General features: G+C 39.2%; 1 protein-coding gene across 1 annotated transcript in view; it reads left to right on the top strand.

Moving 5' to 3' along the window:
- Nucleotides 1-16,894, top strand: part of GLB1 (galactosidase beta 1) — a 1,256,403-nt gene that overhangs the window by 440,560 nt on the left and 798,949 nt on the right. The window contains exons 8-9 of the mRNA XM_044064915.1: nucleotides 451-572; nucleotides 664-704. Coding sequence (XP_043920850.1) covers nucleotides 451-572; nucleotides 664-704 — 163 coding nt within the window. The remainder of the gene's footprint in view (nucleotides 1-450; nucleotides 573-663; nucleotides 705-16,894) is intronic.

Here is a 16,894-nt window from a genome sequence, read left to right as displayed (position 1 = left end):
CTGAAAACATGCACTTGCCTGTAGTCCAACATGGCAAGCATTATACTTCAATTTCCAGTTAATATGGTAAGATGCTAACCGCATACAAAAAATATCCAAACCACTGCTTTATGATGGCTAAGATCCCTGGCTCTTACCACCCTTTCCCAACGTCTTACAATAATAGGCATCAGAGGGAGTGAATGGGCCAGTAGGGGATAGAAGCTTGATGGCCATAGGGAAAAATGATAAATCGCAATCAGTGAGAATGCATGTAACAGTGCTAACAGTCCGGTATATTGTGTAACAGTTTTGTTAGCATTACAAAAAAATGACTTGAATGTAGTAATTGAGACTTGCTGTGTAGTCCTGCTTGATGAATGTATTTATGGGTCAGGCATAAATTAAGTTGCAGGTTGGTAAAACTCATGCTTGCCAAAGTCACTAGTTCCATTTTCTTGCAATTTATAGGTCAACTCTGAGATGTATACAGGCTGGCTTGATCACTGGGGTGAAAAACATCAGGTTGTTGCCACAAGTGTCATAACCAGAGCTCTAGATACAGTTCTTGGACTTGGAGCAAATGTTAACATGTAAGTCATATATTAAACTTTTTTTCAAATAACAATTTTACCAACAAAGAACTTAAACAACTTTGTATTTTTCTTTCCATTTTCATTGCAGGTACATGTTTATAGGAGGAACAAATTTTGGGTATTGGAATGGTAACAATTTACTTATTTTAGTTTTTAAAATATAAGCTGCTTTTTGTTGGCAATTGTGACACGTTGTAACATTTTTGGGTTTACATTTTCATTTATGTACTTCTGTCTTCTGTTTTGTGCTGGAACTTGGACAATATATATGTATTTATTTATTGTTCATCTTTATTCAGTGGTTAAAATACAGTAAATCTTTGAAGATGTTTTCAGAGGTAAGCCAGGTGCATTGGTATGATTAGGTTACTTTCTCCGAATAACATATTGTGTGTGGGAAAATTGCATGAATCAAAAAAAAGTCTGTGTGTAAAATTCCTTAACAGTGTTGTCTTAATGTACCAGTATGATCAGAAACTGGAAAAAAAATGTGTTTTGTATCTTAGCTTGGTGTTCATAGTATTGATGCCCCTGCAGTCCTGTAAATAATACTAATTATTTTCATTTGCTCTGTCCACAAAATTGCTTGAAGAAGCTGGGCATACAAATAGGAAATCAAAATCAAATCAGATCAATTTATTTATTTATTTATTTATTGACATTTGTTAACCAGGTTTGTCCAACTGGGCTTGTGGCCCATTTTCAGTGGAGACCCAAGGAGAAAAGCTCCAGTAGTACATTTTTAAACAAGTACAATTTTAAACAATATTGATTATAATAGCATTTATAGCAAAAAGATTCACATATGTTGGGTTACATGCATAAAGTTAAAGTTGTATTAAAAAGAAGCTTAGTAACATCATTTTACATTGATATAGTTTAATAGGTCAACAATAAAAAAATTTTGTTTGTATAAAATTATGCAAATGCATAGTAGACACATTGGAGAGAGAGGTATAATGAGATACTAAGTATAGACCTTTTGAGGGTACATAAAAGGAAGGAAGACTAGGTGGGTCATCGCAAGGGCAGGTCCTGGAATTGAGAAAATAAGCTTTTAGTTAATTTTTAAAGTGTGAGGTGTGGGAGATTGAACATAAGTCAAGGGGAAGTTTGTTCCAAGCATGGACAAGGGAGTATTTATATAGTAGTTTGCCTATTGATTTTTTTGGGTGGTAGACATCAAGTAGTTGTTGGTTAAAAGTACGGAGGGTCCGGGATGGGATGTAGAAGGTGACCAAGGAAGATAGAGATGGACAGAAGGAGTTTTTATAAAGAATAGTGTGTAGCATAAGAAATTGATAAGATAGCAGAAATTAGGGAAGTTCAAGCCATTGAAGAGAGTTTAAAGAAATGCAGTGGTGTGAGTTGTATGGGGAGTTGGTAATGAATCTGGCTATTTTATGGTAAGTCTGTTGGAGTTTGTTTAGAGTGGAGGCCTGGATATTGGTAAGAACTGGGGCAGTGTATAAGAGGGAAGAGGAGAAGGAGTGCCTGGCCCAGGGTAAGTCTAGATTCAGGGGTTAGGAATTTTTTGTTCCGATATAGCAGACCTAGTTTCTGGTTTGTTTTTTTTATACACTGGAGTATGTGTAGGTTGAACTTTAGTTAGTCATCGATAATGACCTCTAGAAGTTTTGTGTGGGTGTCAGGTTGGATAGTTGTATTGTTAGAAGATGTAATAAAAAAGGAGGTTTTGTGATGAGAAAGAGAACAGGGAAGGAAAAGTAGGAGTTTGGTCTTTTTGGGATTTAGGATCAGTAGGTTGTGAGAGAGCCATTGTTCAGTGGATAGTAGGGCTTGTTGGGTCAGGGAGTGTAGTTCAGGAATGTTATTTGAGATGGATATAAGTATAGAGTCATTGGCATACTGAATAAGGGAGGATTTTTTGCATGAGGTGTAAAGATCATTGGTGAAGATGTTTAACAAAAGGGTTCCAAGATGGAGCCTTGGGGAACACTAGTGGAGTTGGGAAGGAAAGGTGAGGAGGATGAGAGCCATTTGACAGATTGTTCCCTGCCAGATAGGTAACTATTAAACCAGGCAAGTGCAGAGGGGGATAGGTGGAGATTTGCGAGTTTGGATAGTAGTAGAGGATGAGAGACAGTATCAAAGGCTTTGGAGAGATCTAGGAAGAGACAGGAAATTTGTTTATTTTTGTGTAGGGCCTCTGCAATGATATGAGTGAAAGAGAGGAGGGCAGTTGTGGTGCTGTGGTAAGCACGAAATCCATGTTTGGAAGGGATAAGTAAGTCGTGCATGAGGAGGTGATTGAGAAGCTGTGAGTGAATACATTTTTCTAATATTTTGGAGAGGGGGGACAGAATGGCGATGGGTCGGTAGTTTGAGGGGTCAGTGGAGTTTCCACCTTTATGAAAAAGGATAGTAAAGAAAGATTTCCAAAGGGTGGGGACAGTTGATTCCAGAATAGATTGATTAATTAGTATAGATATAGGATAGGCAATTGAGTCAGCAGCAAGTTTGAGGAATGTAGGAGACAGATTGTCAGTGAAAAGAGAGCAAGGTTTTAGCTTGAGTAGTAGAGATTTAATGTAAGTAATGGGAACTGGCTCAAATTAAAACAAAGTTGTGTTGGTGAGACTTGGAGGGGTGGGTGTCGAAGTAGAGTTTGGCTTAGAGGTTACCAGATTTTGGATGGAAGAGATGGCGTTTATTCAGGAGGGTAGCTGTTGAGAGGAAGAGTTTGGGAATGGGGAGGGATTAGAGTGCTTTCCAGGATAGAGGATGTTGTTGAGAGTTGACCAAAATTTTGAGGATTGGATTTGTTGTTAAGCTGAGCAGAGCTATAGTATAACATTTTGTCATTAGTTGTTCAATTACATGAAAGCACAAGGACAGAGGTCCTGTCAGACTTTGACACATTTTACTATGTTAATTGTACAGATTATGTATAAATGTGTCCACATCAGTAGAATGGTTTGTATGTCATGGTAAAGAATTCAGTATGTTTAATGACCCTTTCCAAAAACCAAAAAGTCACCCATTTATTTTTTTTATTTTTTGTCTGCATGACCCAATTTGTGCAAGTTCCCCTGTAATTGCATACCCTTTTAAGCCTAAGCAACCAAACAGGAATACATCTTTACAAACCTTGTATACGTCAATAAGGCTGCATCATAAATTCCTATAGCTGAGGAAGCACAGTGCAAGATTTACTAATCTCTGTGACCTTAGTTACTGATTTTTGTATTTGTTCTGTTTTTAGTATTTTTTCCTCATAGGAGCACAAAGCATAGAGCTGTACTGGGTATTCCAGTCTGTTTTCTCACAGTGCTGCTGTCTGGGCTACAGAACACTGCAGAGCTTGTTCATTTCAGTTATCTGGGCATGCAGCCTATATTTTTACAGTTTATACAACTTTTAGTGCCAGTTTGTGTGGAATAATAAAATGCACTCTGCCTCCACAACTGGATATTCATAATTAACTGCTCTTTTCAGATTTTTACATCTTGCACATTGTCACTTTTACTACATTAATTTCTGACCATTTCATGGGCCTGAGCTACATAAATTTGTTCTTTTGTCACTCGTATACATATTTTGGATTTGTCTCTACTGAGTGACTTAGTTGAAAACATCCTGAAGATGCTGACAGCCTTCAGGCCCCAAAATCATCTTATCAGTTTTGATATCATTTGCATATGTCATATAAAGAAGGAATTACCGCATATAGCATCTGCTACATCATTGTTAAATAAATCTGTTTCCAAAAGTGAACCTTGAGGCACATCTGCTTGTACACTGTTTCGTGTACTGTTAGTTTCCCACAGACTCTGTTTTACTGAGCCCATTCTGTCTCCAGCTAACCAAAAAACTATGAAGGCAGTTGTGGTTGAGTGCTTCAAATGCATTGAAAAAGTAAATGCAGATGACATTCATCACTAGGTGCTGTTAATTTCTCTCAGTGTTATTTCTCTCTGTGTTATTTCTTGTGCTGGGTGATCTCCCCGTACAATAAGCATGTTAATAAATATTACAAACGTTTAATTTCACTCAGTGTTATTTCTTGAGCTGGTTGATCACCCTGTACAATAAGCATATTAAGTATTACAAACGTTTAATTTCTCTGGGTTATTTCTTGTGCTGGTTGATCTCCCCGAACAATGAGCATGTTAATGAATATTAAACGTTTTAAAGCTATCAATTAGAATTATAATAGATCTGTAATTTTTGACAGCAATCCAGTCTTTTTAAGAGGTGCTTTTTTAAATTCATTAGAGAGAACACATTCAACAACTCTTTTTAAAATAGTATTGCACCTAAATTCTATTTTAAATTGTTTCGGGTCCTGGTTTGATATACCATTGAAACCTGAAGGTTTCCTGATAAATCGATTATTATTAATAAATTGAGTAGCTTTGGCTAACACAACGAGTTAACGCACTAGTGCTGGTATAGATAAGTCAAAAATAGAAATGTAAGAGTACTAGTGCGAAAACGAGGACATATATATCCAGTCTTTCTTTCTTGCTTCGAATAATAAACTCCAGTAACTGTTAGATTAGAACACAGAAGGCAGAGGAAGTGGGTGGATAATTTTACTCAGGGCTGACAAAGGACATGGCCTAAATGAAAGGGCTTCTATTAAACCCTACCTCAGACAACGTAGACATATCAAATAACATTTGAAGTTAACCTTATATACATACACATATTTACACAGTCCTATTTATCATCCATTACAACTGATCTAGATTCATTTATTTATTTATTTATTTATTTATTTATTTATTCACCAATGCATACATACACATTTATCCAATACTATATTTATACACTTATCAGTATATTTATTATTTAGGATATCTTCATAGAACATATACATATATGTACATATTTATTCATCCATTTATTAATTTATTTATACACATATCTCATATTTACATTCATATTTATATCTATTCATATTTATATTTATATTTATATTTACATTTACATTTTAAATCACTGTTCAATTGTTTAACACATATATATACATATACATTGTTATGAGCCCAACTGTACTTTATTTAAACATACACTTACATTTTAGACTAATACATTATTCACATTCATACTTGAAAATACATACACATACCCATACATATATATTTATTAATATACTACTAATATATATACATATCATTTCATTTATTTATTCATCTTTCTACATTTCATATATTTACTGTGACAAGCTTACATAGACTCATATATATGTTACCAATTGTTTTTATATCTATTGCACATACTCCATTATATCCCATTGAATTTATTAATTTTAAGAAATTTTAGAACACATATTATTGAATTAATTCTACTATATATGTATTAATGTTTTTTATATATTCTTTTAGATAATATGTCTTTATACAATATGTCTTATATGTTATCAAGTTTTGGATTTATATTATGTATGCAGTCTTAGATGTTTTTAACTGTATTATAATGTCTGATTCACTTGATTATTATATTTATTTGTTAATTAATTAATATCAATTATCCAATTAAATTAAATAAGAATGACTATATAAGGTGCTATTATATCAAGTATGCTGTAGGATCTGATGAAGCTTATTTTAGCAAAAGCACTTATCCTTGCATCTGCTTTTACGTGAATAAAAAGATTTAATCTAACAGTTACTGGAGTTTATTATTCGAAGCAAGAAAGAAAGACTGGATATATATGTCCTCGTTTTCGCACTAGTACTCTTACATTTCTATTTTTGATTATTAATAATAGATGCAGTCCTTACATTAAGTGAGGCTTTTGAGTGTTTAAGTACAACTCTTGGCCTGTAGTAAAAGTAAATTGTTCTCCAAACTCACAATTTCTGTGGTGCCGTGAAACCTCATAACATTATTCTGTGATATTATGAACTGTTTGTTTTCCTTGCACCCCTAATATAGTTGTAAAATATCTTGCTGCATTTTATGTCAGATATGTGACCCAATTCAAAGTTTGCTTTGTCAATTATGACCTGTGTTTTTGCACTGAGTTATGCAATATCCTTGGAGAATGAGAATGTTTTGTTTTCATATTAATCCGCCTTTACTGGTAGCTGACAAATTAAGTAATACACATGCCCTAAATGGTGTGACTCTTTCATCTGGTTTTCAAAGAGAGCAGCTGTTTTTGTAATAATCATCCATATCTGTATGGCAATTTTGTCTTTGATAACTGTTCTTCAGTCACAGGTTTTGAAATGATCGTTTACACTTAAAATATTTTGTACATATATTTTTCCACAAGTATAACATTATAAATATTACCTCAACCACTGTGCAAAAAATAGTGAATTCAGTCTCCACATTGTCACTACATGATAGAGCAGGAGTTATTTTAAAGCTAGCCTCCATGTTAACTTTATTGATTTAGATAACATCAGTTATGTTGTCCATGCTAGTAGGAACTTTAAGTGCTTTACTTAAGGCCACATAAGAGCTAGTTAAAAATTTCCTTTGTGAAGGGCTTCTATCTACGACCACCATGGCACATTAGGTAGATTGGTATCCTCTGTAACAGTTTTGTGTTCATACTGTGAAAAAGTCATAAATGCCATCAGCATATTAAGGTCTTTCACTGAGTACTCAGAAGGCCTGTAACAGGTTATCACAGGACATTCCACCTTGTCTGGTTTTAGTACTGGTGCCACACAATCATTTCAATTGTTTCTGTTAACATACAAAATTACATTTGATCCTGGTGCCGCCACTCAGTGCAATACTAATTTTGCAGCAGTTATGTACTTTTTGTAAATTAGAACTGCAACCCCCTAATCCTTTCCTCTGCCCTCTTTCTGTCATTGCGAGGTATGATTCCATAGTAGATGTTTATTTTTTATAGCTAGGGTGATGTGAAGGTGGCAGCCACCCCAGGTGCAAGGTGTTAGGGCATGATCTGCAGATACCAGTCATGTGGTAGTGCCATTCTGGCATTCAGAAATGAATTGGCTGTTTAGGTTTTCTGAATCATCCCTTGGTTACCTTATCACCTTGTCCGGCAGGTTGATAGAGTCCTACAGAAAGTGTACCATTTCTCAGTATCTTTAGGTGTTTTGCTGTTAAGTTCTTAGCTGTCTTGTATGTGTAATTATATTTTTCCTTCATAGTTCTCCTCTCTAGCTAGTGACCATATCACTGATCATAGTGCTTGCTAATTATATGCAAATTGTGTCAACATCAGCTCTTTCCTTTTGGCATTGAGTCATTGTGCACCAGCTTTAAATCTGCTGCCTTATGATATCCGTATAGATCTGTCATCCCTAGTTCCCCTTTTTCTTCCAGTATTAATAGTTTCTGTAATTTTACCCTATTTTTTCCCTCCCACAGAAAATCCATAATTCCTTCAATAGCTTGCCTCATAACATGTTTTCTAGTTGATAAAATAAATCTTGCCTACATATAAAATTAAAGGTCCCGCAAACAATTTTAGGGCTAAGGTTTCTATTATCTAAACCAAATGCTTCAGTTTCCATTTTCTTAATTTATCACATTTTGCATATTGTTTCATCTCTGGTCTGTATTGCTGCCTTCTATACTTCATCACCCATATCCGTAAATGTTTCATTTTTAATGTTCCCATGAATTGGGATATTGCTGCCCTAACTCAAATAGGGGAATGTACTTTCTTGCTGTCAACTTTTGTTTTACTTTTATTTGTCTTATACCCTGTCCGGTCTTGATACTTTATCAAAATCAAAAGAAATTTGTCTAGGTTTTGTTTTGGGTGCATTATATACATTATAATATACTATGCAAACAGTGGACACATCTTCTCAGCAGCTAATCTCATCAGTAACAGGCTTTATCTTCCTTTTAGCTTCTTTATGGATTGCACTTGTTTTATTTATTTTATTAAATATTTGTCTACCCTGTGCAAATACACAGTGGTTCACATCTGTGGGTTTTGGAAGTAGTATCGCTAGTCTGAGCTGTAATTCCTATAAAAACATTATAGTCCTTGTTTAAAACATATATTGATCTGTATGTCACTGAGTTTGGTGGGACTTGTATTTTTTCCCTGTCTTCGGTTGCTGTCCTCCTCCTAATATTTTGTTGAATAGGACCTGCCACAATTTCAGTTAGCTCCATACCCTCAAGCTTTTATGGTTCATCTGGGAGACCATCTTTTCCAGGGAATGTCCCCCATAGTTTGTCTTTTAAGTTGTCTTTTAATTCAATTAATGTTATCATAGCTATCAAACTACATGATTTCCTGTTCTAGCAGTGTGATAAATTACAAATCTTCCATGAAGTATGCCATATTCTTCATTTACCCCCCCCCTCCAATCATACAAATCTCTTGTTGAAATCTTTAAATTTACTTGGCATTTTATTGGGGTAATTTTCTAACTTGTTTATTCATGGGTTCCCTGATTTTTCATATCCCTTTATCAATTTTAAACTGTCTGAGCAGTTTCCTTCCTTTGTTTATTCTCTATAAACGCTCCTGTACCTTCTGTTTAGTTTGCTGTGATAGGTTCCCTCCCTACTGTTTAGTGCCTTTATCTTTGCCAGCCCCTGAAATTATAGTCTGATTCTCATCCCAATGTTATTTTTTTCCAATTTTGAAACACACCCTTAAGCTCTAGTTTGTATATCCCTTCCTTCCATTAACTCTTCCATATTCATGTTCATTTTCTATAGTGTTTTTAAAAGTATTCTACAACTTTTCTTTTATATGTATCCTTTTGTAATTAGTATTCTGCAAAGTGCCCATGCTTCTCTTTTGCTGTTGAAGCGATCTATTAAAATTGGTGGGTGTGTATTAAAAGACTTAACCAAGTGAATTTGCTCTTGCAATGTATACCTCCCATCTGTTGCGCCTTTGAGAAGACAGCCTGGTCTTTTCCATAGGAATGACAGGCCATGTCAACCAATGCAGATGCTGCCAAATAAAAGTCAAAGAACTTGCCCTCCGTGGACACACTGATTCTCCTTGGTCCTCCTAAGTCATCTGCCCCAGCTGTGATTATAGTTCAGTCAAGACTTAGAACAAGTATACCTTGATAGCTTATTATTTCACTGATTAATCTATTTAATTCACTTTGCTTAGTTTTAGGTGCCAGATGTATTTAAACTGATGATGGTCTTTTCCTCTGCCTGTAACCTCTTAGCACAACATATCTTCCAATTGGATCATTTCTATATTCCTTAATTATCCCGGATGTATTTCTGTTTGTTAATATTATTACTACCCTTTTGTGGGTCCCTATATAGTCTGCTACATTCTGCATGCCCCTCTATAAATTCTTTCTTTTTATTCCCATGTTCCTCGGTTTTCCTGTAATACTGCTATTTGCACCCTATTTTTTATATATATCTAAAACATTTTGGATGTTGTGTTTCTAAGTAATACCATTAGGATTCTAAGACAGTAGTTTGAATCGTGCTTATAATTCACCTTCTGTGTTTTTATTCTGTATCTTCTTACACATTTTGTTCATTCATACAAATTTCTTTGTCATGCTAGTAGTGGGTATATATATCTAATACTCTCTTCTTTCTTTTTTTGCTGGTCTTTTTTGCGTTCTTTTTGACATCTTTTCTTTCCCAGAGTCCATTCTTCTGTATTCACTTGTTGCATCCCCCCATTTTAATGGTATCAGCACTTATTTTTTGTATAACCATTTGCTGTTGTGCTGAAACTTCTCCCTTATTTATTTTTTTAGTATACTTATCTTTCCAATCTTACTCAATAAGCTTGCTTCTTCCAACCACACAGGCAACTTCATTTACTGTCTCTAAATGTTGTAAAAACCCAAAACAAAATAAAAAAACATACAATTCTAAATTTAAACTAAATCACCTACAAAATCTTGTTAACTGTAGCCAAAAAGAGAGATAAGTAATCATTATCTTGCTTTTCAAAACTTTCCCTCTCCATCTGCTCTGTGTCCTTTCTGTTCTTACCTGTAGTGCTCTCTCTTTTTTTTATATACCAAGATTTTTGTCTTGCATTTTCAGTCTAATTTTCCTAGATCATTCCCATTTCAGCTCTCAGTGAGGCTTTTTTTCAAGGAATTGCAGCTTCCATGCTGTCACTTAACTGTTTAGACCGTCTAAGTTGGAGTGTACCCTTTATTAGGTGTAGATGCAACAAAACTATCCGTCTGATGTTGTTAATCTTTGTTCATTCCTTACTGATGGGTTATTGGTTCCGTCCTCTGGAACCGAGCCAGCCAATATCAAGCTCGCATCAGCCAAAAACACTCGAGCCAAGGTCCTACCCAGAATGCTCTGCTCCCTGTTACCTCAGATCTTGTTTGCCTTGTTGCTGAACAGCTGTATCAAGCCAATCTCTCAGCTAAGTGTCTAATTTTTTGACAGTTTATATATATTATTACTTAAATTTTCTGAAAAGTTTATTCTAATATTTTCCTACCCTATCGCAAACTTTAGACTCTCTCCCTTTAGTCCTTTCCCTTTATTACCCTCTTTTCTTACCTTGTAGTAATTCTCCATTACCATCATTGGCAATCCTTATTTTTCTCTTTTTACCCTTTTCTTTCTTGGGTAGCCATTATTCTTCCTTTTGCTACAGTGCTTCTCCACAACAGCTCTGTCGGCTAAGAAAAGTTCTGTTGGTTTCAAGCAGTGTAAGGATTGTGGCTGTAAGTTACCGCTTTCTGATGGGCATGATTTATGTGTCTACTGTCTTAATGTCTCCCTCTTAACTGTAGATCCTCCATGTGGGATCTATAAAAACTTCTCTATCAGGACTCTCAAAGAGAGGAAGAATAAGTTAATTTTGAAAGGGTTCCTCAAGTCTCCTTTCTCTGAGTCTATTTCTGGGTCAGAGGGCTCTCCCCCTCCTGTTAAACCCAGCAAGAGGCGTTCTTCCTCTTCTTCATCAAAGTCACTCCCTTCTCCCTCTGGAGATCATAGGGAGTCGACTCACAAGAAGGTAAATTTGTTTACTACTCTGGCGCTGCCACCTATGACCCTGTCGGCTCAAGGTTCGGCACCGCCCTAAATGATCCTGACTACAGCCATGTCTCCTTTATCGATATCGGCACCGGAGTCCCCAGTGCAGACAACTATGGTTCTGACAGTTGCCACAACCCCTAATGGCACCATCAGTACAGGTTCAATCCTGTTTGCACCGTTAGTACAGTCACCTTCGGCTCCAAGTATAACTCTTCTGTACTCCATGGTGCAGACTTTTTCGGCACTGACGTACTTTGGTGCAGTCCTTCTCGGCACCATCCTTATTGCCAGTGCAAACACTTTCCACTACATCACTGTACCCTTCGGGGTGGACCTTTGCCTCTAGAGTGCAGACAACTTCAACAACCACGGCGCTGACATCTTCAGCGCAGACTTGTTTCACATAATTTTTTTTGGTGCAGACTTCCTCTGCTCCGAGTTCTGCACCTATTGAATTAGCAAGGACCAAATATTTGCCTTCATTGGATCCTTTTGCAAGCAGTCAGTATAGTCCTTTCCTGGAAAGGCCAGAATCGCCATCCATCTTCTCCATCAGGTCGACCAAGAGTCTTTCTGAGCAGGATGTTTTGCGGCTTGTTGATCAGTTGCTTGTGGCCAGAGGTCTCTCTCATCCATTGAAGTCCACGTTCCCTCATTCAGGTGAGCATATTTTGCCTCAAACCCCAACGTATATTCCTCCTTTGACTTCCACTCAAGTCTCTAAGCCTATTACTCTGACAGCAGATTCCCTCCCTCCGACTCCAATAGTGGATCTCACTTTGGAACCAGAGTCGTCCTTGTGGCTTTCAGTGCACTGGACATCGGGCTGTTCTCAGGCCAGTGGCTGTGCCGTTGGTGAGGGCATTCCTGGCTCCACGCTGATTTTTTCCTATGGCCCCTTCCAGGGATGCTGTCTCTTATGGTTCACGGTCCACTTGAGACTCCTGGTCTGGGGGTGGGCTCGTCGGGGCAGGGTGTGACCCCTGTTCCAAGGTTGTCATGCTCGGTTCTGGGCTCCCATCCTTCCTTCGGCAGGCCAGTCTTCCAGGCCATGGAGAGGGTGCTTGCCTCTGCTGACAAAGCTCATTTATCGGAGTCATCTCCCCCCTCTGTGCCGCAACTGTCACAAGCTTCAACTCCTGGACACCGGGCACAAGAGCCTCAGGTCTCTGCTCCTCAGGAGACCCCCCTCTTTGCAGTCTTTTCCAGAACAGGGTCCCCACGGTCACTCTCTGATGAGGTCGCCTTTGGTGACATCCTCGAGATCCTTAGACAGAGGGGTGACTGGAAGCCCTCTGATCCTTCCTCTGAGGAATCTGTATTCCTGCAGGCTTTTTGTGCCAGGCTCCCTACCTCCTGGGTCACCCTGCCTGCCGATGAGCTCATCGTGCAGCGTGCATGGAAGGCTCCTGATACCATGGAAGTGATACCCAAGAGGCCAGATAAAATATTATCACCCCCTGCCGAACACCCCCACTGGTCATGTGGTCTCCCAGTAGATGCTATGGTGATGGCAGCTGCTACTAAGAAGAATTTGGCAGAAGAGAGTCAAACTGTCCATCCGCCCCCAACTAGGAGTCCTGGGCGATTGACAAATTAGGGAAGCATGTGTTTGCCGTAAGGTCTTTGAATTATTTGGCACATTTTACCAGGCTTCATTGTGATCTTATCAACCAGCTCTCTGAAACCTTGGCAGGAGCTGTTTCTGACCAAGTCCATGATAATGTGGCCTCTCAGAGGTATTGTCGCCAGACGACATGCTTGGATGTGCCTTTGTGACTTTGCAGACTCCTTTAAAGCTTCCTTCATGAATGCCCCTATAGAGGCGGCTTCTTTGTTTGGCCCTAAAGTCAAGGATACGCTGGCACAGTGCGAACAAGATGGCAAAACCTTGTCTGCTGTTGGTGTCAGACACTCCACACCTCAATGATTCTACTCTAGATGTCAGAGGAGTGGAAAGATCTGGCACAAGAAATCACAGGGTTCTTTCCAGGATGCACATGCCGAGTTTTCTCCTAGAGGCAGAGGGGGAAACTCCAATGGAAGATAGTAGGTCAGCGAAAACAGGGTTCCAGTGATTCTTTCTCTGGCCAACCCTATCAGTGCTTCTGAAGCGTTGCTCGACTGCTCACCTCTGAAAGCGGTAGGGTCGTTTCTCCTTGCACCCTGCTGCCTGGCAAAACATAACAACCAACTCTTGGGTACAATGGATTATATCCAGAGGCTATCACATCCCCATCTATCTTTGCCCAGTCTCATCAAGAGTATTACCCGACGTCCCACCCAGTCAAAGGGAAACAGCAGCACACGAAATCAGAAAGCTGCTACAAGAAAGAGTCATCCAGACAGTCCCCCTAGACCAGATAGGATCCGGATTTTACTCAAGTTTCTTTTTAGTGCCAAAAAAGACAGGAAACTGGAGACCAATTCTGGATCTCGGTACACTAAACAAATTTGTAAAAACAGAGAAATTCCGGATGGTCACGGTTCAGTCTATCCTATCCTTCCTCTTCTGGAAGAAGATGATTGAATGTGCTATGTAGATCTTCAAGATGCGTATTACCACATAAAAATGGACAAACGCTCAAGAAGATACCTCCACTTCCTTATAGGAGCCAGTCACTACCAGTTTCGAGCCCTGCCCTTTGGTTTCTCTACTGCCCCCAGAGTGTTCACAAAATGCATGGCAGTGGTTATCGTTCACTTGCGACTTCAATGATTCCAGGCGTTTCCATATCTAGACGACTGGCTCCTTAGTGCCCCCACCAAGCATCTACTGGAAGAAGCCCTACAGTATACTCTCTTAACAGCTCGAAGCCTGGGTATCGCTATAAACTGGGAGAAATCCAACACAACCCCAACTCACTCTTTGGAATTTTTAGGGATACTGTTGGACATGAGAAATTGCACAGCATCCCTTCCAGAATACAGACTTCAGAGAATAAGACAAGTTCAACCGCTGCTGTGTCACCACAAATTCCCAGCTTGAGCTGTACTTCAGCTATTGGGGTCAATGGCAGCTTCGATTACCATTGTTCCTCTAGCCAGATTTCACATGAGACTTCAATTGCTACTTCTCACTCAGTGATACCCTCTACAACACCCTTTGTCTTTTCAAATAAGTGTGACTCGGAGATGCAAGCAAGATTTACTCTGGTGGACATCTCAAAATCCCCAACAATGGTCTCGCCCTTTCACCCCCCATCATCCGATAGCCACGGTGACCACGGACAACTTCCTGATGGGGTGGGGGGGGGGCTATGTCAGGGAAACTCGGTCCAAGGCACCTGGTCGGAGACAGAGGCCCTTTTGCATATCACTGTCCTGGAACTTAGGGCAGTGCTTCTAGCATTGCAAGCATTTCACTCCATCCTTCTGTCAGGGACTATTGCGATCAATCAGACAACATGTCACTGGTGTGGTACATCAGCAAACTGGGGGGGGGCACCAGATCTTACCCGTTATGCCGAGAGGCCTTGAGAATATGGCAATGGGCGATAGCTCACAACCACTTTCTGACTGCAATGCACATTCCCGGGAGCTCCAACATGATAGTGGACAAATTGAGCAGATGCATTCTATAGCCTCAAGAATGGTCCCACAATACTCTGATAGCGGCAAAAATCTTCCACATCTGGGGCCAGACTTGCTGCGACCTATTTTCCCCCCCAACCAACTAAAAGTGCAGCAACTACTTTGCCCTGATCCCCCTTCGGGGACAGTCACCAAGGGATGCTCTAGTTCACAATTGGCCCTCGGGTCTTCTTTATGCTTATCCTCTTCCCCTCATCTCCCGATATTCTAAAGAAAGCACAAGAGTTGAAGAGCAAAGTGATCCCTCATTGCTCCATATGGACCTCGACAAGTCTGGTTTCCCTTCCTCTGGCCTCACCTGCTAGATCAATCTTGGATCCTCAATCCATCCCCAATGTTGATCTCCCATCTGCAGAGTTTGATTCACCCCAATCTAACAATCCTGAAACTGACAGCTTGGTTTCTCCACTTCCAATGATTGCCAGGCATGAAAACATTTCATCCCGTGTACGCAATTTTCTTATTGCATCTCATAAATCGCCCAACAGACTAATTTATCTTAACAAATGGAGGAAGTTCTCTCTATGGGCAGCATATAAGCAAATTAGACCCCTTGTCAGCCCCAGTGTCGGTGGTATTGGATTACTTATCACACCTGTTCCATTCTGGAGTGTCTGCCTCTACTATCCATGTACATTTGGCTGCCATCTCAAATTTTCATATTGGTTTTCAAGATTCTTCACTTATGTCACACAGACTCTGTAAGACTTTTTTGAAAGGGGTTTTCCACCTAAAACCTTCCTTTAGAGAACCCATACATCCTTGGGATTTGAATTTTGTTCTGCAAGCTTTAACAACTCCACCCTTTGAACCTGCGTCCTCTTGTGATGTAAGATATCTCTCTTGGAAAACTTTGTTTCTGATTGCAGTCAGATCGACCAGGCGATGGTCAGAACTTCAGGCCGTATGCATCAAACCTCCTTATCTTATCTTCCATAAGGACAGGGTATCGCTGAGAACCAACTCTACCTTTTTACCCAAAAGTGGTGTCAGAGCGATCTATCAACCAGTCTATTGATCTCCCAATGTTCTTTCCTAACCATTCTAACAAGGGTGAGTATTGCCTGCACTCGTTGGATTTTCATAGGCAAATACAATTTTATCTGGACAGAACAAAATCCACCCGTAAATCAGACCAACTCTTTCTGGCTTTTTCTGGACCTAGACGGGGTCATCCTGTATCAGATGTTACATTGGCTTCATGGCTGAGAAATTATATAACCTTTATCTACAACAACAACAACAATCTGACCTTGCCTCAGAGTCAAAGCACATTCTACAAGATCTATGGCAACTTCAGCAGCTTTCCATGCTAAGCTTCCCTCAATGATATTTGCTCAGCTGCAACTTGGGCCAAACCTCAAACCTTTATTCTTCATTACAAGTTAGACTTAGCCTCCAGAGGTAAACCTTCCTTTGGTTCTATGGTGCTCAGAAATGTCCTTCCATGAGGGCCACCCAGGTATACAGGTAGCTGGCGACTCTGTCCCATCAGTAAGAAATGAACGAATATTAGCAACGTCAGATAAAGAAGGTATGTCTTATCATAACATTCCGTCTGTGTTGTTGTTCTTCGTTCATTCATTACTTCCCACCCTCCGTCCCCCATCCGGAGGTTCTTGGTTGATCTTATGTACTCCTTTTTGGTAGGTCTGTTATGACCAGAGGTTGCCTCGTATTTTATCTATCAACTTGCAAACTCAATCTGAGGTAACAGGGAGCAGAGCATTCTGGGTAGGACCTTGGCTCGAGAGTTTTTGGCTGACGTGAGGTTGATATTGGCTGGCTCGGTTCCG

This window comes from Protopterus annectens, chromosome 3.part0 (genome assembly GCF_019279795.1).
Source record: "Protopterus annectens isolate FY-2018-M chromosome 3.part0, PAN1.0, whole genome shotgun sequence".
In the NCBI taxonomy this organism is placed as follows: Eukaryota; Metazoa; Chordata; order Ceratodontiformes; family Protopteridae; genus Protopterus; species Protopterus annectens.
The sequence above is the reverse complement of the archived record's forward strand: the minus strand, read 5'-3'. Positions and strand labels throughout refer to the sequence as shown.